This window comes from Sceloporus occidentalis, unplaced genomic scaffold (genome assembly GCF_023333645.1).
Source record: "Sceloporus occidentalis isolate IW3139 unplaced genomic scaffold, rSceOcc1.0.p SCAF_1, whole genome shotgun sequence".
Taxonomy (NCBI): domain Eukaryota; kingdom Metazoa; phylum Chordata; class Lepidosauria; order Squamata; family Phrynosomatidae; genus Sceloporus; species Sceloporus occidentalis.
This window is the reverse complement of record NW_028316981.1, coordinates 132,866,645-132,890,874: the sequence shown is the minus strand read 5'-3', so window position 1 is coordinate 132,890,874 and position 24,230 is coordinate 132,866,645. Positions and strand designations below refer to the sequence as shown.

Here is a 24,230-nt window from a genome sequence, read left to right as displayed (position 1 = left end):
CTCTATCCACAAGTCCCATTGTGCATTTTCTCAATTCAAGTGCATCATATTGTTAGACAGCCAGAAGTATAATATTTCCCTGTAAATGTAATAATAATTGCAGTTTAATAACATTTGCAAAGAGTGCAGTAGTGCACTCAAGATTGCCTAGGGAGCAACACTCAAAGAAGAGTTAGCAGTAATGGACCCTAATGAGCAGCTACTTTTTATTAATTATAATATCAAGAGGAAAAGGAAGCAAATGTCTTAAGGGCATGATTTCATCCTTAGGCCAATCAGCATAAAGAGAAAGATGCTGATGAAGAGCTAATTATGAGCAAATGCCTAGAAGCAAAATTAATAGCTATAAATATGAAATGCATCATCTCACAGCTAAGAGAGAAATGTAATGTTGAGACACTGCTGTTCCATACCTCAGCGTATAAAGCAACCTAGCAGTTCCTTGGGTTTACTCTTATATGCTTTTTTAATATCTGAGAACACAGAAGAATGTGGAGAGAGATCATAATTAGCCTTCTCATCTTTTGGGTGCCAGGTAAGACCATTTGTTCTCCTCTTATATACCCTACAGGAATGCGAAGATCTGACAGCTGTGGCATGGGGCAACCGGCTTGGTGGATTAATGGTCTAAAGAGGGGGAAAAGCAGTTTGCTATCCATTGGCTGTTACATTGAACCACAAAGTATGAGATGAGGAAGACCAAGGGCTGTCTGTTCAGTCTAGAACAAAGACTTTGGATTTTCCCATACCAATACATTTCTTCTAATTTTTGTCCCTACTAGAAGCCACTCTGAAACAGGTCTGTAGTTACCATGATGTGGTTGAGTATCTAAATATCACTTCTAATAAAGAACTCCTCTTATACACCATGCCCAAGAAGAACTGGAAAGCCCCCTTTGAAGTGGGCCTAGACTTCACCTTGGTGTCCATCCTTTCAGTGGTAAGAAAGAAGTATTCATAATATCTTTGCTTTCCCTTCGCATGACTAGTCCAGATATGTGGGTGAAGGAGTAGGGGTCAAAGCAACCTTAGGAACAAAGAGCTCTTTTTTAAAAAAGAACATAAAACTTCAGGCTTTTATTTCTTCTTGCAGTGGAAGAAACAGCTTTATGAAAGTTACCATATATACTCAACTATAAATCGACATTATGTATAAGTCAAGTGCAAGTTTTGGGGCCAAAATTATAGATTTTGATATGACCCATGTATATGTTGAGGGTAAAATTTCAGGTTATATAACAAAGGATCTAAAGCATGAAGCAAAGGAAAATAATGCCAAAGAACTTACAAAATTCCAGCAGATAACAGTTTGTGCGTGCGCTAAAGGCTTGATGGATGAGAGTAGAAGGGGATCAGTGCTCCCAGAACTGATTTCTTGCCTTTCACCAGGGAATGGTTTCTTTTTTTATGTGTCAAAGTGCAGTACTTAGATTGGCACATAGATAAGTTGGCTTTTGGGAGGTCAATTTTTTAACTAAAATTTCTAGACTTATACATGAGTATATAGATTAAGCTAGAAAATTCACCAAGGAAAAGCAAGTTTGCTTTTCCAAATGCAGTCCTATCCCCCACAGCCCAGGAGGAATCTCCACTGGAGACAATTGGAATCATGTCTGAGTACAGCCTAGCTCTGCCTACGAATGAAGTCCAATCCTCCAGCATATGAACTTGTAAAACTTTTTCCTCCACTCACTCACCCACACTAGCAGCCTGCCAAGTTACCTGAAAGCAGCTCTGGAGTGCTTTCTCGGCTCTCAAGAGCCAATTTCAGGGTTGCAAAAGGAAACCTTCAGTAGGGAGGGAGAATCATGCCTTTTCCAGTTGGCCGGCCCAGGAACCTTCCACAATCTGTTTTTCTGCCAGTAGAAATCTACTGTTGAATCCAGCCTGTCCCTTGATTTTTCAAGAAAGGAGGTGTAAATAATAATAATAATAATAGTAATAATATTTATTTCTATACCGCCCGGTGGCAAAGCCAATCTGAGCGGTGAACAACATAAAAATTTACAGAATAAAATATACATAAATATTTATACTCCCTTCACCCCCTTAAAAAATATTAAACACTTAAATGTATTAAAATGGGACTATAACAATGTATAATTATACTATCATAAACTAAACCCCAAAACCCTCAGTAATCCTCACCATCAGGGGATGGGGCCATGAGAGGAATAAGGGAAATCGGGGAGCCCGGGAGCCTGGCCGGGAAAAAAATTTATCTGGAAAGGCCTGCCGGAAGAGATCCGTCTTGATAGCTTTTTTAAAGCTGTCTAAAGATGTCAACTGACGGATCTCATCCGGCAGGTCATTCCAGAGCTTAGGGGCGACAACAGAGAATGCCGCAAGTCTAGATTTTGAAGGCTGCAGCAAATTCCTCCCAGAGGAGCGGAGAGCGCGGGTTTTTTCCCAATAATATTTCCCTTTTTTTTTATTTACAGAAAGAAAAATTGCAGGTGGTCACATTCTATTTCTGGTTATATGTGGTAAGATTATTTTTCTGTCTTGTAAATGCAAACAGAACCATCATTCCAGGGAAACGCAGGCTATGATTAAAAAAACAACTAATCTTTGACTCTTTCCCACCCCCTGCCCTGCTAGATCTGGACAAATGAGTTCCTCTCCTGGAATCCTTTGGACCTCTGTAACATTTCCAGTATCGCTCTTCCAGCAAAACTTCTTTGGGTCCCTGATATTTTCATTGATGAACGGTGAGTCAGTTTTTACTATATTTTAATGGTGCCTTCAGACTGCATTTTGAAAGCAAGTTCAGCTGATTGCTGTGCCAGATTCAGCACTATGTATGGACAGGCTCATCCAAACTTTGTGTCAATTTATATCATACCATTTAATGGAGCTTCTTGTTGCTTCTGCATCCTAATATTCTCCTGACTTCAATAAAAAGATGGCACATTTAAGTTTATTTAGGCTTGTGATGTGCAATTTGACCTTAGATGCAGGTGTGCCCAAATCCTCAAATCCCCCAATATCTTTCCAGATTGTTACAATCCGCACACAGTATCCTTTTTCTCTCCCATGGCCTTATTAATTTCATTTTAATTTTTAATTTATATTCTCTAGAGCAATAGTGGTTAAAGGTAATGGAGTTATTATTGTGTTTGTTTTCTCTGAGCATGCTCTTCTCAATATACACAGACATGCTGTAGACAGTCTCCTGCAATGCTTCAATTCATATAAAAAGTGAGTATGAGGAATGTGGAGGTGATCTTGCAAAAGTGGCATTTCACTCATGCACTATAACTCTAAAAAAAAAAAGATAGATAGATAGATAGATAGATAGATAGATAGATAGATAGATAGATAGATAGATAGACTAGAGAAGAGAAGAAGCCCCCCCCCCTCTGTTCGATATGTCTTGGAATGAAAAAGAAACCGGTTCAAGAATGGGAATAAAATGTTACAGCAGATGCTGGGAATTGCCAGAAAATAGTGTAAGAAAACAGAAATGTTGTTTGAATAGTTTTTAAAAGCTAAGAACCAAATACTGTGATCTCATGACACGTTTACCCCATCTTGAAAAGCCCATTCCTAGAAATCAAGCATAACAGATTCCATCCCAAGGTCTCTGCGAAAAATATCTGAAAGTGTTTACACTGTATAGACTACGTGTATTTTTATGCTGCTTTTCAAGTATACAATACAGTATATTACTACATCATTATCCATGAAGCCATCCTGTACTCATGTTCATACCTTCAATGGTAGTTACACTGATGAAAATGTTTTCCACATGGAAGCTAAATTTATGTGGCCCATTATTTGGGAAGTACTATCCTTTCTTAACTATCATGCTATGTCTTTAGAGCCGATGATGACAAGTACACACCCAGTCCTTTTATTAACATCTTATCTACGGGTCGCATTTATTTCTTACAATCGTATCGACTTACTTCCTCCTGCAACCTAGATGTCCATGCATTTCCTTTTGACCAACAAAAATGCAACTTAACAGTGACAGCTTCAGTATATCAAGGTAACCCAGCTAAGCACAGTTATATTTCTCTGAACTGTTGTGATTTTTGGCTTCCTCCTGTCATGCATGTACTTTTCAATGCACACCCCCAGTCTATACTCTGTGTATTCAAATCCTGTTTCATTTCTGAACTTCACCTCTTTTCCACCTATGCTTACAGTCACTAATACTCTTTCCTACTACAGCCACCATTCCCTGTTTTATTCATCATATATCTTTCATCACTGCATTCTTTCTTGTATATCTGGTCTGTCCTGCTCCCCACTCCCAATTCAGTGTCTTTGATGTCCTCAAATATTGAGCCAGTATTTATTTGATTTATTTATTTCATTTTTATATCACTTTTATTCCAGAAAGGAACCCATGGGTTGTTCTCATGGAGGTCTTTTTGGCCTGCATTCACAATCGCCATTCAGTGTGATCCCATATTATGGTTTTATTTGCATGCTAAACAAACATATGCCATAGTATAAGATCGAACAATATGCATTTCAGGCCAGCACTACAGAATGCATGCTTGTTATGGGCTTATGAATGTGGATTTTTATTTGCAGGGAACAGCCAAGATCCTATTTGTGAAGCATAAAATATACATAAAATGGTCCCAAGAGGTGAAGGCTGTTACTTCTTCCCCAGCTGTGCAATGGTAGGCAGACAGCTCTCAGGCACAGCTCTGCCTCTCTGGTCATAGACTGGCCATGGCGGTGAACCTGGAAACTATCCAGCTTCATCAGTGCACAGCTAGGAGTGAAGAAGAAAGCTTCCCCCTGCCCCAAGGGCAAAGTTTGGTGTTTCCGCTTCAGCTGTGCAGTGGCAACTCAATAGAGCCCAGGCATAGCCCTGCAGTTAATGAATGGCTCTGAGTAGTAATGGAGTTGTGCCAAGGTACTGGGTACCTCCTTTGTCAGTGTCCCCAATGTACTTATGGTGATATAACTGGGTGTACCTCTGCCAACATAAGATACTGACTGTGCAGACTCATTGCCTGTTTCATTCCTGGAAGTTTTTGAGGGACACAGACATTTGGTTGGCTGGTTTCCTATTTGTCCCTGCCGTTTCTTTTGTTTTGCTTTGTTTCTTGCCAGATAAAATCCACTAAGAAAAAAAAATAGCTGCAGAGTGCCTTTTGATTGCAATTAAGAGAGTCATCTGGATAGAAGCACACTTTGACCATATTGTCTTGAAGAGGCGAACATTCTGTCTGTATTTCTGCATTATTTTGAAGAGGCATCTCTGTGTCATTTGTCTTCTGTTAGATCTAGATGACCAACTACTATTGAAGAGTTCTAAAACTTCCAAGATGGCAAATCAAGAAAGTCACAAAAATTATTTGACCAATGGGGAATGGAAATTTGAGGAACTAAGGATCATTGAGCAAATGATGACATATAGTGGTGCATTAAACGTCACTGCAGTCATTTATGAGGTGTGTATGTATGTATGTGCCTTAGAATCAATCATGGAATTATAGTGTTGAAAGAGACCACAAGGGTCATCCAGTCTAACCCCCTGCCATGCAGGAACTGACAATCAAAGCACACACACACACACACACACACCCCCCGACAGATGGCTGTCAAGCCTATGTTTAAAAATCTCCAAAGGAGACTCCACCACAGTCTGAGGCAGCCTTAAAATTGCCTGTCGACTTATGGTGATCCCAAGAATTTCATATAATTTTCTTAGACAAGGACCAGTGATAAATATATTTCTTAGGCAGGAGACATAAAAATAAAAAAGAAAATATATATTCTCGTAAACATATTGTGTCAAGTTTAATATCTATAGATTTTAAACTGCTTTTATAAAGACAAGTTTTTAATAGTTTTTTTTTCTAGGTATGCTGGTACAGCATTTTGAAGAAATAATTTTTCTTTGTTTTACTGATGTCAATGGCTTGTTCTCTTTTGTTTCTTTTCCCCTGCTCTTTAAAAACCGGCAAAACTAAAGAGATTCCTTATAGTTCAATTGTTTCTTACACTTCAGAACTTTGTAGCTCTATTTGTAATCAAAAAAGTAAATCCAAATAGTAATTACTATCTGATAAACTGTGTTTTTAATATACAGTCGGCCTTCACATTTGTGGGGATTATGGGTGCAGGACCCATGCAAAAGTGGAAAAACTGTGAGCATGTTAACCACCAGCACCACCCAAATATATGCTACAGGTTCCTTTCCTGCCAACAGCCCCAGCTAGTCATTCCCTTTCCCATTTTGCTCCATGACACTTCAGCCAGATCAAGCCCTTCCATGTCAATCTGCCTATTCCTCCACACCTTGTGCTCCCTTTACCTCTCTTCTCCGCCACACCAGCCCCTCACTCCAAAGTGAAGAGAAATCCCTTTCCTTTCTCTTCCCAAAATGAGAAACCCATGGCTGGTGGACTCAGCTGCCTCTGGAAGTGGTGAAGATAAGACCCTTTCCTTGCTTCATTTCCCATCTTCCTACCATGCAGTAGGCTGAGGTTGAAGACTTCTCATATAAAGTGATTTCTAAAGTGCAAAGGGTAAATATTTCCTGACCAAAACATGCTGCCTCTTCCCTCCCCACACACACACCCCAAAAAAACCAGTTTCCCCCAATAAATCTTCAAACTTTCCAGATATTTTACATATTTTACTCAGGCAGCAAAATTCCTTGGGTCAGCCCTTCTGCATACACTGCAAAAAATATTTTCTACTTATAATTCAGATTTGAGTTGATTGTAACTTGACAGGTCTTCTCTGCCTTATAGAGATGCATCATGGCAGTCTAATGTTTAAAAGTTATATTTTGTACTAATATAAGTAAGCAATACAGTAGTAAGAAAAGTCCTGGCTGTTTGTGTGTTTGTTTGTTTTAATTGCCATCCAGGCTATTAATGGCAAAGAAATCTGCCTTATTCTCAGTCACTACTCCCTGGGCTAGAATAACAATTCCTCTCCATCCTCATTTCCAGGGCTAGTTCAGCAGCCCTTTGGATCTCAACTCAGGGCCTGCCAGTAACTCCAGTGTTTCCCAGAATATGAGTCATTGTAATGAGAATAATTAAATATTTAGGCAGAAGACATAAAATATTTAGGTTGTCTCACTCATCCTTAAGTTGCTAAGAATGAGACCTAATTATAGAGAGATTTTTGGTGTTGTTAGTGTTAGTAGTAGTAGTATGTGCACTGTATTTTCTATACTTATTCTGCTTTATTATTATTATTATTATTATTATTATTATTATGTCTGTTAAGTTTTACTTGGTGGGGAGTATACTTTGTATCTAATGCTTTTGTTGTAATCCGCTTTGATTTTGCAAGACAAAAGCGGAATAGAAATAAATAATTATTATATATTATTATATATAGTAGTATGAAGGGGTGTTCAAGGGTTCTCATCCTGACCCAGCAGAGAATGACCTAGAGCCAAGAAACCTACATGCTGTTCCACATATTCACCCCCAAAGTTCAATGCTCTTGGCACATCATTTCTCAAGTTTCTTTTACCCTTTCAAAAAATGTTTGCTGTCTGGTCACTGAAATACTGCTCTGCTGCTGCTATCACCTTGGAATCATTCGAAAATTTAACCCTCTCAAAAATTTTCCTTCAGTGCCTCTTTTAATTGGCACAGTAAGTTAGGGGCTGTACAGACTGGCATCTTTGGCTACCCTGGGGGTGGAGTCTGGGTGTGGCGTCTACATGATACATGCCCCAACTCTTCCCCCAGGCTGGTGTGACACCAAGCACTGCATCACATAGCAGGCAGTGTCACGGTGCTCCTCTGGTGCTGTGTTTACATGATGCAGAACCAAAGAAGTGCAGAAAAGCTGTCACCCCAGCTATGGTGCCCTTTCCACAGCGCAGAAAGGAGCTGCTTTTTGTGGCTCCTTTTTGCACTGTGGAAAGGTGAGATTAGGGCCAAGGTATGCAGTTGCTGCAGCCCTGATCTGGCGCTAAAAGGGGCGGTCTGTACAGCCCCTTAGAGTAGTATTCTGCATTAACTGTTTTGCCCTTCTGAAGATAGCCAGTCATCAAAATACCTTCCTTATTCCAAGAGACTGTGACACAACCCTTCTTACTGACCTTTGAGTCTTGAATTTCTTCTGCTGTGGAGAAGCATAGTGTCACTACTGCAAGGACTGTTGTTTGGTCTCCAGATCACAGTGATGTAACCATGCTTCATCAACAGTGACATGTCCTTCCAAAAAATTATCACTAGATGACTCAAAATACTGCAAAAACAACTTCGAGGTATCCACTTGATTTAGTTTCTGGTCAGCATTCAAACATTTCAGTGACCACTTGGCTGACAACTTCTGCATAGCCAACTGCTCATGAATTATAAACTCAGTGAATTCCTGGGATACCACTAGTGTCTCAGTAATTGTTTTAGCTGAGATTCACCAATCTTCCAAAATCAGGTCATGAACACGCTCAACAATTTCATGAGTTGACACTGTTAAAGACCTCCCAGATCTTGTTGCATCTTCAGTCTCAAAATCCCCGTGCTGAAATTTGGCACACCACTTCTTCACACTTGAGGATAATGAGCACTTGTCACTTAATATTTGCATCATATACTCGTGGATTTCATTTTGAGTTTTCTTCTTCAGGAACAGGAACTTCATAACAGCCAGGAGTTCAGCACTTGAAAGTTCCACACTTTTTGTTGACATGAGTCTATCAATTATCTGGGGGGGAAATAATCAGAAATTAGAGATACAATCCTGCAGATTGACAGTTTACAATTCAAAATAACACTCTTTCAAGCTACAGTGACAAAATTGTGCTCAGATTTTGGGAAGTGGGTCAGGCTGAGAAATTTTCAGCACTCCTTATATTAGTATTGAAAATGCTATGTTCTCGATTGTAAACTTTGATATTTTTATATCTTTCTCCTTGTCTTTTTGGACAGATTACTATGTCAAGGAGATCCATTCTGTATGTGTTAGTGCTGATCGTGCCAACGTTTGTTCTCTTCTTAGTGGACATGGCAATTTCTTATGCCTTTGCCACTCCAGGAGAAAAGATTGCTTTCAAAATAACCCTGATCCTAGAAGTCTCATTTTTGTCCCTGATTCTTAATGATATGCTACCATCAACATCAGATGAACCACCAGTGATAGGTAACTGGGTGAATTCTTCAGCAATGACAGTCTGAACAGTTAGGGCCTGTCAAATTTGGATTTATTTTCATGGGTCCAGTGCACACCATGGTTAAACGAGTAGAGCCTTGGTCGGCAACTCATTTTTTGATGGGGACATTATTTGTGCCTCATTAATTTGTGCCTATTATAAAAATGTGTAATATAATATAAAGGTGGCTAACTGCTGTACAAACTAGTAGAGCTTGGCAGTACCCCATTTCAAATAACCAGTGAGTTGTAATCCTTCCTTGCTTCCTTGCTTCCTTCCTCCCTCCCTCCCTCCCTCCCTCCCTTCCTTCCTTCCTCACCCCCCCCTCCTCCTATCATCTTCTTTCCAGAAATCTGTATCTATATTCTTCCCAGGAATATGGACAATGATGATTATTATATTTACTTATATCCCTTTTTTTCTCCATGAGGTGGCTTACAGATTCAAGGAAAAATACAGTTGAAAACATACAAAAGTGAACATTAAAACAGAATTAAAAGAGTATTAAAACACATCTCTCATTAAAAGAATAATATACAATTAAAAATATAAAAGTACTTAAAAACAGTACATAGTAAAACAATTGAAAATACTAAAACACATTAAAACAATAAATATAAAATTATATACAGGCTCTTAAACAACTTCAAAACCAGCATCACACAGCATTAAGAGCCCAACCACAACCATTTGTAAAGGCCTGGCGGCACAAAAATGTTTTAACCAGAAAGATAGTTAGGATGAGGCCACCCTGGCCTCTCTGGGGAAGGAGTTCCAAAGTCTGGGAGCAGCCACTGAGAAGGTTCTCTCCTTGTTCCCACCACATGAGCCTGAGAAGGTAGAAGGACAGAAAGGAGGAGGATCTCTCCAGATGATCTTAAAGCACTAATGGGCTCCTACTGGGAGATGACAGTCCTCCACTTAACCTAGACCCAAGCTAACAATACATATGCTAACAACAACAACTCTGTGAAGTCGAAGGCTTTCATGGCCAGCATCCATAGTTTTTTGTGGGTTTTTCGGGCTATGTGGCTATGTTCTAGAAGAGTTTATTCCTGACATTTCGCCGGCATCTGGGGCTGGCATCATCAGAGACAACAACAACTCTCCTCACCTTCTTCTCCCCAGGAATATAGATATGCTAACAACAACTTTTCTTCCCCTCCTCCTCCTCCTTCCCCTGCTTCATTTTCTTCATCCTCTTTCTTCTTTCTGTTCTTCTTTGAATGTAGCCACACTACAGAATTAAAGGAGTTGGACACCACTTTAACTGCCATGACTTTGTCCTACAGAATCCTACAATTTGTAGTTTGGTGAGGGACCAGAGCTCTCTGATAGACCAGAATGAATACCTCGCCAAACTGCGAATCCCACGATTCTGTAGGATAGATACATAGAAATTAACGTGGTGTCAAACACTTTTAATTCTGTGGTGTACATACACCCTTATTTTCCTTCTCCTTCCCTCTTCTCAACACTAAAGGGCTAGCTGGAACAGTATCTTTAGCTCTTTAATATCTACTGCTACTTTGCGATAGTAAAAGGATTTGAGACCCCCTCCAAAAATAACAGCAGGGATCTGCTTGGCAACTGTGTTAAATATGCTAGTAAAAGAGAGCTTTAAAACCATATATATGTGTGTATGTGTTACGGGGGAGATTGCTAAACAAATTGGATTAATTCTAATTATGTCCTTGTGCTAATGGAAAACATTTCAAGTCACATAAAGCTTGATACCTGATATTTCCCAGAGTCTACCATCCCTTCAACCTTCCTGGATCCCTCCAAAATCATGTCCTCCGTCTCTCCTGATAAATCCTGTGTTGTTCTACTTTTTATTCTGTTTTTATAGTGTCCCACCTTCTCTGTCCTTCTACCATTTCCTCCCTTTGTCCTCAGCTTACTTCAAGTGCTGCAAAATGAGTGCAAAGTGCAAAAGTAATACAGTCATACAGGAGAAAAATGGTCATACAGGAGAAAGTCATACGGGAGAGAAATGGTGACAATAGAGTTTGAGGTCTACATCCTTGTCTGAAATGTTGTCAGTTAAGATGGTATTGAGGTATTTCAATGCAGGCAGAGCCTGCTCCCCTTATTGGCCACATGAGCACTAGGGACATAGAACAATTAAAAACAGAGTTTGAAAGACTTTCTTTTTGCTTGGAAAAGGCTTATTTGGTTGCAGAGCAGCTCATGTCCTGTTAAAAAGCAGCGGCAACAAAAGTTTATAAAACGGAGTTGAAAAAATTCAGTTTTTGAGTTCATTGTGGAACTTGGGAAATTTAATCTTCAACCAAATAAGTATTTTCTCATGTGTTAGACTTTTTGTGTTTTTATATGAATGGAGTTGTTTATATCACTTAATTCAGACTTAATGTAATATTTAATTACCAAACCTTGTCCTGTGACATAATTCTTCTAAGATCACTGGGACCCACACAATCATCATCATCATCATAATCATCTAGGTGTCTGGTTTTGGCTCTCTTTGGGCCTTGGATGCTTATGAGCTATGAACCCTAGCAGAGAACATTGTCATCATTATGAAGAAAAATTCAGCTGCCAGTCTAGTCAGCTCTGGTTCACTACCAAATCTCTTCTAGATGCCAGGCCACCCAATTATGCCAGCCCCATTCTCTCTACAAACAAAAGCAAAGCAAAGGTTCTTGCCTCTTCCAATATCTGCTCCTACCCAGCCTCCTCACACAGTTACTCATAATATGTGATCATCACATCAAATAATTTGTGTAGCTCTGTTCATGAAATCAGACTTTTAAGAAAAGCCTTCAAGGATCCATGTTCACCACTCCTGTTTCTTCTTTGATGTAGCAATGTTTTTCACTGGCATGTTCATGTTTATGATCCTTGGTATCATGGAGAATGCCTTCGTGCTGTATCTCAGGGAAAAGAAAGCAAATCTCGTACCCTTGGCTGCATTTGTAAATAGATTTAAGAGAAAGGAGAAAAAAGAATCCGAGGAACCTGTGATGTACCTGGGTAAGCATTCGCCAACAGGTAAATAACATTGGCTAATAATAATAATAATAATAATAATAATAATTGGCAGAGAAAAACAGGTTCTGAGAAGCTGGGGAAGAGGAATAAGATCTCTTAACATGATGTATAGGGCACTATAGTGCTGTTGTTCCAACTTCTCCTCTGAGGCAAAATGCTAAAGTATCCTTTCTCTAAACTGAGAGAGATTTAGGATGAGTCCACACTGAAGAATTATAGCAGTTTGGTACTGGTTTAATTGCCATAGCTCCTTCCCATGGAATCCTGTGATTCCCTTGATACTACAGCACTATATCTCTCTAGCAGAGAAGTCTCACACTAACCTACAAATGCTAAGCTTCTGTGGGATGGAGTCATGACGGACTGATATAACTGTGCAGTTTAGACTCACCTTTAATTTATTTGCTCCTGTCACCACTGTTTTGAATTTTACATTCATTAACAAGCAAAAGAGTGTCCATTATGAGTGCATTAGCCTTCCATTCCTCTGCATCAAGAAACATACACCTCTCTCCAAATTCCTGGAGAGTTCCCTCTACTCTTCATTTCATTGGCAGAAAAAAACAAGGGACAAAATGAGGCAGTGGTAGCCAAGTTGTTTTATCTGCTGTATATACATACAACCATAGCAGCGGCCTTACACTCCTGAAAGCATGTTGAGAATAATTTCATCACAGGGGAAGTCCTCTTCCTGGTAATGTGCTGTGGTGTGGAAGCAACCTAGGAAATCTCAGAGGTCATTTTGTGGGTCTATAGTAGCTAATCCCTTTAGTTATAGATCCATTCAGATGTTCTTCTTACCCTTTTTATTGACTGGGTTCTGTGACAGTGTTATGTGTATTTCATGCATTTCACAGCAACAAACACAGTCTTTTTCCAACTGTACATGCAAGAGAGAGCTGGTACCAATCCCAGTTCTCCAAGGAGTGCTGCCTGTATGATAATGTTTTCAAACACCTGTTCATCGCCTTCACTCCATTATGTTTAACTATATCAGCTAGTGTTGTGGAAACAACTTTATTTTAGCCTAAGAGAATAGCATTAATTATTTCCGTATCAAATGTGTCATTTCTGAGTGATAATGCAGTTTAGAAGGTGGAAGTAAATCAAGATAAATTTTGATTAATAGGGCTGTTTCATTCACTATAGATTGGAAAATTTGAAATACTGAATTTCGAATCATTTTACATGAGGATGGGAAGCACAAAGATCATGAGCTCCTTTAGGCAGAGACCTTGGCAGCATCTGCACTATAGAAATATTTCAGTTTATCACTGCTTTAATTGCCATGGCTTAACACTATGGAATTCTAGGATTTGTAGATTGGTGAGATATTTAGTTTTGTCTGCCACAGAGCTCTGGTGCCACAACAAAGTACAAATCCCAAGATTGTACAGTATTCAGCCATGGCAGTTAAACCAGTATCAAACTGCATTATTTCTGCAGTGCAGATGCAGCCCTTGAGAGTCTCCTTGGCTAAGGCTGCATCTACATTGTCATTGCAGAAATAATGCAGTTTGACATTGCTTGTCATGGTTCAATGGTGTCATGGCTTAAGGCTACAGAATTCTGGGATTTATAGTTCTGTGAGATATTTAATCTCTATCAGAGTCCTGGTGCCACAACAAACTACAAATCCCTGAATTCAACAGGATAGAGCTTTGGCACTTAAAGTACTGTCACACTGCATTCATTCTGCAATGTGGCAGCAACTTTACTATGTCTTCCAAAGGATGTCGATCATTTATTATGGCTGAGTTCTGCAGGGAAATCCCTATCACTCCACCTGGCTGGAATTCAGTAAGTGGGGTAAGCAGTAATGAACATGGAGTCATACTATTTCTGTCCAGCTGGAAATGTATGTCATTGCATCCACTGTGTTATAACAAACTGCATTCAAAATTTCTGCAACAGAATCACAGACTAGAACTGAGAACCAAAAACAGTCAACTGTTCTTCTTTCACTATGCATTTCTTTATTCTTAAGCATTAGGAGTAGACTAACATACTGTAGTTTGGCATCTATTGGTTAGCACCAATCAATTGGTGAATTGTTAGTCAACACATAGGTAAGTCCCACTGATACAATGGGTCTGCGTTCTTAAGGACTAATACCATGATTCAGGCAATTGATTCTTTTAATATCATAGAATCATAAAGTTGTAAGAGACCGCAGGGTCATCTAATCAAACCCCCTTCCATTTTCTCTTGGGCAGTAATGTCTTTATATCTTCTCATTTTCTTCCATACAGGATCTGAGATGCCTAAGGAGAATGATCAGAGTGCTCCACTTGCATTGGCAGAAAACAGTGCTGCAGCAGACAGCCTGGCATTTCTAAAACAACTAAATGTGGAGCTGCAACAGATCAAGAAACACTTAGCCCTAGAAAAATGCCAGGATGTACCTGAACAGGCCACACAGGATGACATTGTGCTTTTTGTGGAGAAGGGGCTTTATTATACCCGTTTGATTTTGTCAATCTTATTTTTAGGCTTCATTATTATAAGGTGGGCAAACTAAAGTATAGATCATTGGCTTTTACAATGTAGAGCAAAGGCCCCATAATTCTTATAGGCCAAAGAATCCATATATATGGTGTAATTGTGCTAGTTTACCTGCTGTTGGTTGCATGAGACCACTAATGACCATGTGATGGCATGCTGAGAAACCTAGTGTTGATTTTTCAAGGCCTCACTGAGTGACATGTTTTCAGACTTAAAATCTCAGCAAAGTTAATGTCTGGGCATCCTCTGGGACAGGAACTGCCACTTTAGCTTTCTATAATGTCCCCAAAATGTCCAACTGTGGCATGCAAAACATACTTTTTATTTAGGGCATTGTGGGAAGGCAGAATGGTGGCTCCTAGATCACAGGTAAGCCGAAGGAAACCAGACAGCAGACTTTCGCATTTGCCTTGTTTCTACATACTTGTAATGGTTTGGTTTGACTTTGGCACAAAAACTCTTATTAAAAACAAGGTGCAATACTTGTGTAGGGGCAAAGGCTATTCTCTGCCTCCATGGCCTGCACACACACAAACCACGCAGTTCTGTCAATTGATGCAGCCAAAATTCAGAAGTATGCAACAACCAGAAACTGGAAAATCTATTTCTGGCTTCCTGAAAAAATCACACATATTTTTTTTATTAAAAAGAGAGATGTATATGCATCGAATAGTGGTTTGATACTGGACTATGACTCTGGAAAACTAGGGTTCAGATTCTGGCTTAAGCATAAAAACCCACTGGGTGACCTTGGGCAAGCCACACTCTCTTGCGTCAGAGGATTCCAGTGGCAAACCTCTGAAGAAACTTGCCAAGAAACCCCCATGATAGGGTCACCATAAGTCAAAAACAACTTGAACACAACAACAACAACATATATTCCACAAACAACTAATTTTATCAGAGGCATCGGGTTTGCTTTATCACTGCATCATAGCCCTGATAAAATTTAGTGTAAGGCCCTAGGTACCACCAAAGGGCTGAAGGGATCCACAGCTAGTGCTTGTGCCAAGTCTTATTCAATTCCTGCATTAAATTAAAATCATAGCTGAGGTCTTTCACCCAAACATTCACAACACCAAATGATCACGGAGAAATAATGAGGTATATGCACTACTTCTAATACTGAAATTTAAAGGCATGTAGACAATTACCTGACTGCAAGAAATAATGCATGACAAATAATATTTCCTATGCATTCTCCCATTTATAGTGTTCCAGCATGCAAAGATAGTGTTGCTGGATTCATAAGGGCCCACCTTTTAAGATCTCTGAATTACTGCAGAGCGTGGCTGCTGGTCATTTCTTTGTGGAGCTGTAGAAGTTTGATGGCCCTGCCTTCCACTAAGTGATGCACATTTCAAGAATAGAAAGGTTCTCTAAGAAACACCACATAGCTGATACAGGCAGTTCCACTCTCACACATGAATTCCATTGCAGTTAATCCAAAGCAGCCTGAGAAAAACAACTAAGAAAGACTCATTAAATGATCAAGCAGGAATGTGACTTCAACAGGGGGGCATTTCAAAGCCCAGGAGTCACCAAAGAAAAATTCATGTTCCTAAACATGATTCACAACTTTTACTGATGGATGCAAAAGTCATTCTGAGAAATGTTGATATTTTAGCAAAGGTTGTATCAACTGCTCTGCTGTCAATAAACTTCTATTAATACTACTGAATTCAAGGTCCTTTTTTCTTCTAAAAACCTTTAAAGCCACATGTCAACATATCCCACATCATTTAAAGTCCCCCCTATATCACTTGGTGCCAATATATGTTCATTTTATGTTAACTGTGTTCAAATGTGTTCAGTAATGCAGTAGTATGTGTTCAAATATCACATGGTATTCACTTTTACTGACAGAAGCAAGGCCTACACATCAGGTACCCCTAGGGTTGCCATAATGGAGGACCTCGAAACCGGGACAAATGTAGGACAAGGTTTGAAAATGTAGGACATTTTTTTTGAAAATTTCCTGGCTAGGAAATTAAAAAAAAAAAGTCCTAGATTTTTAAACCTTGTCCTCCTCCTCCTCCTCCCGGCCTGGGAGGGAGCCTAGGCCGGCTCCCAGGCCGAGAAGGGCGGGGGGAAGCCTGGCATCGCGGCGATCGCCGCGGTGCCAGGCTTCTTCCTCCTCCTCCCGGCCTGAGAGGAAGCCTAGGCCGGCTCCCAGGCCGGGAAAGAGGCGGAGGCTGCTCCTCATCGCGGCGATCACCGCGGTGGGAAGCGGCCTCCTCCTCCTCCCTGGCCTTGCGGAGGCCTTGGAGGACCCCGCGGTCGGAGCTCCGACCGCGGAGCCGCCTCGAAGGCCTCGCTGGGGCCCGGGAGGGAGCGTCTCCGCGGCTGGAGCTCCAACCGCGGAGAGCCTTCCCAGGCCTCAGCAAGGCCTTGGAGCCACTGCGGGGCCTGAGGTGGCCGCGGTGGGCGGGGCCGTCCCGGTTTGGGTGCCAAACCGGACCGGGACCGGGTTGGCCCCTCCCAAACCAGCATTGTCCCGCCCCCCGGCGGGATATGGCAACCCTAGGTACCCCAAGGCTGGGAACTGATGTCTCTTGTGATTCAAAGTACCACTAGTCATGGCTCAGGAGTTGTGTTCTGTATTGTATTTGAGAACCCTAGAGAAACAAGTTCAGGTGACAGTGAACAAAGTGCTGCTCTCTGGATGCTATTGCACTGCAGCTCTCAACAGTCCTTCCCAACGTCTATGCTGGTTAGGACTGATGGGGACTGCAATCCATCAACATCCTAGAGGCTGCATTTTGCCCACCCTTGCATTAATATGTGAAAGCAGTCTGTCTGAAATATCTGTTCAACGATATTAAATACTTAAAAGCAATATGAATGTATGCATTAGCAACATAAAAAATAACAGAGTAAATAAATCTGGATTGTTCCCAACCTTTTGTACAATGATTGCTATCTAAGTATTGTATCTGCAAGACAAGAAAAAGACATAACAAGGAAGGGAACTAAGGCTACATTTTCGCCATGTGTAATATGGTCGCCATAAGTCAGAAATGACTTGAAGTCACACAACAATAACAGAAGTCCTATTAATTTGATTAGGTCACAAAAAATCATCAGACAATTTGAAAGCACACACAGACACACACAGCAACAAATCCATACAGACCAATGCTTCATGTATTTATGTTAACAGTTCACCACAAAGAAGACATTCTTGTTGAAATGAAGCTGGACAGTGTATTTAAACAAATATATACTAAGTATTCGTCTGAAGCACATGTCTGAAGTCTGCATTTCTTTTGCTCTTCTGGCCCTTTCCAGTGTTGCCCTTCTTAGGATTTCTTGGACTACACATGAATCATACATGTAAAGCACTGTACCTGTGTAACTTGTGCCCACAACTAGCACAGACATAATTTGAAAAGTGCTCTAATCGGCACAAGCACATGCTTTAAAAATATCTTCACATCCTCTTTATTTCAGTGTAAATATCAAATGCACCTTAAATTTACATCAAATGACAACGAGAGGGTGGGATTCTATTTCTCTGTTCTGCAGTGATTGACCCTGCTATTCTCATAATAATTTGCCATTTACCAGCTAATCCACAGAATACACAAGATGACAATGAGGATGAAATCGCCTTGAGCGACTGAGGAAGACAGTTACTAAACTGGTTTAAAAAAATTGTTTTTGGTGGGTTTTTCAGGCTATGTAGCCATATTCTATAAGAGTTCTAGAAGAATTTGTTCCTGACGTTTCGCCAGCATTTGTGGCTGGCATCTTCTGAAGATGCCAGCCACAGATGCTGGTGAAACTTCAGGAACAGACTCTTCTAGAACATGGCCACATAGCCCAAAAAGCCCACAAAAAACTATGGATGCCGGACATGAAAGCCTTTAACGTCGCACTGATTTTAACATTCTTAAAGCAAGCCAAGTAGAAAGAGGAAGGCTTGGCTACCTTGTAGACAATTCCCATATTATCAAGGCTCCAACATTATCAAAATACTCACACTTCAAAATCTTCATTAGGGAACCTGTTCCATATTTCTATGAGGTTTGGGGTCTACCTGAGTGAGTGGACCTCCAATGCTGCCCAGGAAGTACAGATGGGCAAGCAGACGTGTTTTTACCCATGCCTTTTCTCTTGAAGTCCACCAGGGAACCTGGAGATTTGGGTCCAATCTCAGCCACTTCTCCAAGGACAGACAACTGCAGTGGATTCAGAATGCAATTTTCTGACCCTGGGGCCATCTGTGGTCACTCAGACTGGCAAAGAGAAGGGAGGAACTAAAATTAGACATGGCCAGAAGAATTGCATTTGGAATGACATTAAGATTTATTCTGTACCAGACATGGGCAAACTCTGATGACTAAATAAGAGTTACATCTCTCATGAGAACACAGTATAACTGAGGTATATCTGTATATGGAGTGTACAAAGGAATTCCGGGGGAGTGGGGGAAGCATGTGCTTTATAGACTATAGCAAAGCATTTGACTACATAGATAACAAAAAGCTATAGATGTCTCCCAAGGCCACCACATCTGACAGACCTGATGAGAAATTTGTACTTAGGACAAAAGGCTATGGTTAGACCAAAATATGGAGAAACAGATGGTTCCCAGTCAGCAAAGGGGTCAGACAATCCATTCAATTTGTATGCGGAAAATATCATAAGAAGAACAGGGTTAGATTCAGAAGGAAGAGGAGAGAAGGAACATCAATAATCCAAGATATACAGATAATTCCATAATACATTTTTTAAATTTAAATTTTATTAATACATTCTAAAACAAAACATGACAACAAACAGTACACCAAAACAACAATAAATACAGGCAATAACCCAGATAAGGCCCTGAAAATTATAGATAAAAGGTGTATTCAGGGATCCTGAAAGACATCTTTCCATAAAAATTTAGCTAAAATTGGGGGATGTCTAAAGACTAAATCTTGCTGGATGTATTCAATAAATGGGTGCCAAATCTTATGGAAGGCCAATCCAGAGTGTAAGCCTCTTGCTCTGTTGTTATTTTCTGCCATTTTCTCCATTAACCACAAGTCCCAGAGTCTCATCCACCATCCTGCAATATTCAACTTTCCAGTTTTCCAGTTCCTGGCTATCTCAAGCCTGGCAACAGCCAGAAGCAAACTAATAAGTTCCATAATACTAGAGAAAGACATCACAGACTTGGAGCAATTACTAAGATAGATCAAAGATGAAAGTGCAAAGGGAGGCCTAATGCTAAACATAAAAAACCCAAAATGATTACCACAGAAGAAATACAAAAATTCAATCTAGACAATGAAGAAATTGAAATAGTTAAAGACTTCCTCTACCTAGGATTAAACATTGATGGGAATGGGGATTGCAGTCAGGAATTCAGAAGAAGACTAGGAATGGGAAGGGCATCCATGAAAGAACTAGACAAGATCCTAAAGTGTAAAGATATACGTACAACTGAGCACTAAAGTTAGAATCGTCCAAGCTATAGTATTCCTCATCATCATGTACAGATGTAAAAGCTGGACTGTGAAGAATGCAAACCGGAAGAGGATAAACTCATTTGAGATGTGCTGGAGAAAACTGCTGAGAATACCACGGAAAGCCAAAAAGAGAAACAAATGGGTTGTTGAACAGATTGAGCCTGAACTCTTCCTGGAAGCCAAAATGATAAAAATGAGGCTGTTGTATTTTGGTCACATTATGAGAAGACACAATTCATTAGAAAATAGAATAACACTATGAATGATAGAGGTAGTAGAAAGAGAGGAAGACCACACACCAGATGGATGGACTAAGTCAGGGAGATCACATGCCTTAATTTGCAGGACATAAGCAGAGCAGAGGAGCACAGGGGATCTGGGAGATGTCTCATCCACAGAGTCACCATGAGTCAGGGTCAACTTGAGAGCAGTTAACAACAACCACAACCTGTATTTACCTTTATATCTGTAGTTTCTGTTTATGGTTTGACAGTTATGTCTCTTGTTAAGTTAACTGTAGGCACACAAGAATCCGCTTTAAAGTTTATACAAAGGCAAAACTATTGCTCCCTCTTAGCTCAATATTGACTATACTGAGAACAGCACAATCCAGATTTTCAGCAAAATAGCTTATAAAATTATCATTAAAGGGCTGTGCAAACCGGCCATTAAGGCCGGCCTGGGGATGGAGTTGGGGTGTGGCATCCATAGGACGCACACCCTGAACTCACCCCCATGGCATCGTGACGCCACACACTGTTCCACACAGCGCGCAGCATCACGGCATCTATATGACACAGCACCAAATTAGTGCCTTAGAGCTTATATGAGGGTGTGTGTCTGTTTGTCTTCAAGTTGTCTGTTGACTTACGGTGAGTCCATAAATTTATATACAACATATAACATCAGTGAAAAAACACATAAAATAGCATATATTTATCCAGACAACAATTTGTCCACCAACATGTATCTTCACTTCCAACGGTATTATTTTAGGATGCACTTCATGTGACAAGAAGTGGTGAAAGCTCATAGTCACAAAACCCAGTGGATGGAAAGGTTACCCTTTTGAGCTAGAACACTCAGAAACATTCAGTAAGTAGGGCTATTGAAGCCTAGCTCTCCAGCAGGCTTAGCCTGTTAAGAAATCGACTTTTGGGAACTATATCTCCCAGAATCCCCTAGCCAGCATAGCCAATGGACACAGGGAATAGGATTCTGGGAGATTTAGTGCAAAGTAACTTTTTAAAATTCTGCTACAGCAAGTGTTTTTCACGAAATGCTATGTGGTTTAAACCGTAGTTTACAGTGTAATCCTGCTCAGAAGCAAGTTCAGTTAAAAACTCACGAAACAGTGATACCTTTCTTGGCCAACCGAAATGCACAATAAACTTGTTGCAAGCTTTCAAAGCTCCATGGGCTTCTTCATCAGGCAAGATGTCACAAACCAAACAGGAGGAGAAAAAACAATTGGACATGTCAGATACCTGAATGTTGTTTCAGTCTTTAGTAAAGATGTTATGATGGGGAGGATATCTTTGCAGGCAGGCTCGTCCACCTTCTGTCCATGGGGCAATAGGGAGATTTTCAAAGTCCAGGAAATTTAAAGCCCTTTTGCATCTCAACAGGGACCCCTCTTTTGCAATCCAGTATGTCTCCATTCCAGTGAGGTCACAGGCCTCTTTGTAGGCAGAGAACAACAGATTCTTGAAGAAGTCTCCATGAAGAGTGGCTAAGACAATTTTTTGTCTTCTTAAATTTGGACTGAATTCGCATGTTTTATCTCTACATCACCAAAATGTTCCTGATGCAAAAACATGGGGAGAGGCAGTTAAGAAATAATAATAATAATAATAATAATAATAATAAATACAAATTATTATAAGTTATTTTATGAGTTCTTCAAATTATTATTTCTTCGAATTATTATTTATTATAATTGTTTATTATATTTATTATTATAAATTATTATAAATTAGTAGTAGTAATAGTAATAGTATTTTTTGTATTTTTTCTTACACAAAGGAAATTGTTGTTGCTGCTGTTGTTTTACTGTCACATTGCCTGCTGCCCTCAGATCATGTAGTCTTTTCGGCAGAATAAACTGAAGATATTTTTCAGTAAAGGTCATCTTTACAAAACAGCCCTGGTACACGGAAGACCTCGGAAAGGAAGCGGGTTCTGCGACGACTAGACACCAGCTACTGGCGAAGACACCAGCACTTAGCCGACAAGGCACTCCTAGATTCTCATTTGAAGGCCTACGGAGTGGCAATAAGTGCAGCAAAGAATTCATTCTATGCTGCACGTATTGCGTCCGCGGAGTCGCGTCCGGCAGAGCTGTTCAGGGTAGTGAGGGAGCTTACTCAGCTGCCCTCCTCCCTAAACCCTATTTTGGAACCATCCAAGGCTTGCTGTGACGGGTTTAACAACTTCTTCGCGGATAAAATCTCTCGGATAAGAGCTGATCTCGACGCCAGTATTTCTTCAGGATCCAGGGTAGAGGTCCCCAGAGCCTCCGTGGACTCTATTGTACTGGATCATTTTGAGTCTGTGAGTACTGAGGAAGTGGACAAGATCCTTCGAAGTGTTAGGAAGACGACGTGCTCTCTCGATCCCTGTCCCTCTTGGCTAGCAGCTCAGGGGGGGACGGCCGTAACTACTATGTTACGCCACATAATTAATTCATCTTTTAGGGAAGGGCGATTTCCATCCAGCTTGAAATTGGCCACTGTAAAACTGCTGCTAAAAAAGCCCTCCCTAGACCCCCTGATTCGAAGTAATTATCGGCCTGTTTCGCTGCTGCCTTTTTTGGGGAAGGTGATCGAGAGGGTGGTTGCCTTCCAACTTCAATCAGTCTTGGATGATACAGATTTTCTAGACCTATTTCAAACTGGCTTCTGGGCGGGCTATGGAGTTGAGACTGCCATGGTCGCCCTGGTCGATGATCTCCGTCTGGGCATGGACAGGGGTAGCGTGTCCCTGTTAGTGCTCTTAGACATCTCCGGGGATGGAGATTTGTCCACCTGTCCTGAATGGGGTCACGCTTCCCCTGAAGAACTCAGTTCGCAGTCTGGGGGTGCTTCTGGACTCGTCACTCCACCTTACATCTCAGGTGGATGCAACAGTCAGGAGCACTTGTTATCAGCTTCGGCTGATACGCCAGCTGCGACCCTTCCTGGGCCGGGGGGACCTTGAAACGGTGGTACACGCTCTGGTAACCTCTCGGTTGGATTTCTGTAATGCGCTCTACATGGGGCAACCCTTGTACCAAACCCGGAAGCTTCAATTAGTGCAGAATATGGCAGCTAGGTTAGTCACTGGGTGCTCCAGGACTAGCCACATAACACCTATTCTGCAAGATCTTCATTGGCTGCCCATTCGCTTCCGAGCCCAATACAAAGGTGTTGGTTATTACCTATAAAGCCCTAAATGGCTTGGGCCCAGGGTACTTGGAGGACCGCCTCTCCCCATATAATCCGCCCCGCGCTCTCAGATCGGCCGGGAAGCAATTGTTGAGGGTTCCTGATATGAAGTACACTGTGACTGCACAGAGGGCGTTTTCCAACTCGACCCTGCAGCTTTGGAACTCTCTTCCCGGCGAGCTCTGCTCGGTTACCTCCCTTGACCTGTTCAGGAAGAAGCTGAAGACCTACCTCTTCCAACAGGCTTTCCCCTAGGCGTTGTGATATATGTTCTCTCCCCGTTACACTAGCACTTTTAAGCTAGTTATTGTTGTGGTTTTTAATGTTTGTAATTTTTATCTTGTTTTTAAAAATTTGATGTATTTGTTATGAGATTTTATAATGTAGATACTGTTGTAAATTGTACATTGTTATATATATATATATCTTGGCTGCATCCACACTGTAGAAATAATAATGCACTTTAACTGCCATGGCTCAATGCTGTGGAATTCTGGGATTTGTAGTTAGTTGTGGCACTAGAGGTCTCTGATAGAGAAGGCTAAATGCCTCACAAAACAATAAATCCCAGAATTCTTTAGTACTGAGCCATGGCTGTTAAGCACTGTCAAACTGGGTTATTTCTGCAGTGTGGATGCAGAAACGTATCCTGATTCCCTATTTTGGTCACACCCTTTTTTTTAATTGAAATAAACTTACCATGGGTACATACATTTTGCATCCTAT

General features: G+C 40.7%; 1 protein-coding gene across 1 annotated transcript; it reads left to right on the top strand.

The window, feature by feature from the left end:
- The first annotated feature begins 868 nt into the window (after positions 1-868).
- LOC149322197 (5-hydroxytryptamine receptor 3A-like) lies at positions 869-16,221 on the top strand. Its single transcript, XM_089524448.1, has 9 exons — positions 869-940; positions 2,442-2,486; positions 2,602-2,711; positions 3,825-3,994; positions 5,251-5,420; positions 8,877-9,087; positions 11,927-12,112; positions 14,365-14,620; positions 15,831-16,221. The coding sequence occupies exons 1-9, from the start codon at positions 869-871 to the stop codon at positions 15,967-15,969; spliced, it is 1,359 nt and encodes a 452-aa protein (XP_089380574.1). The 3' UTR covers positions 15,970-16,221.
- Positions 16,222-24,230: the final 8,009 nt, after the last annotated feature.

Bases quoted from the DNA above. Each gene is read 5' to 3' on its own strand.
- LOC149322197 (XM_089524448.1), top strand. From the start codon at position 869: ATGCCCAAGAAGAACTGGAAAGCCCCCTTTGAAGTGGGCCTAGACTTC. The intron at 2,487-2,601 runs GTAAGATTATTT...CTGCCCTGCTAG, and splicing joins TCTATTTCTGGTTATATGTG to ATCTGGACAAATGAGTTCCT. The intron at 9,088-11,926 runs GTAACTGGGTGA...TCTTTGATGTAG, and splicing joins AGATGAACCACCAGTGATAG to CAATGTTTTTCACTGGCATG.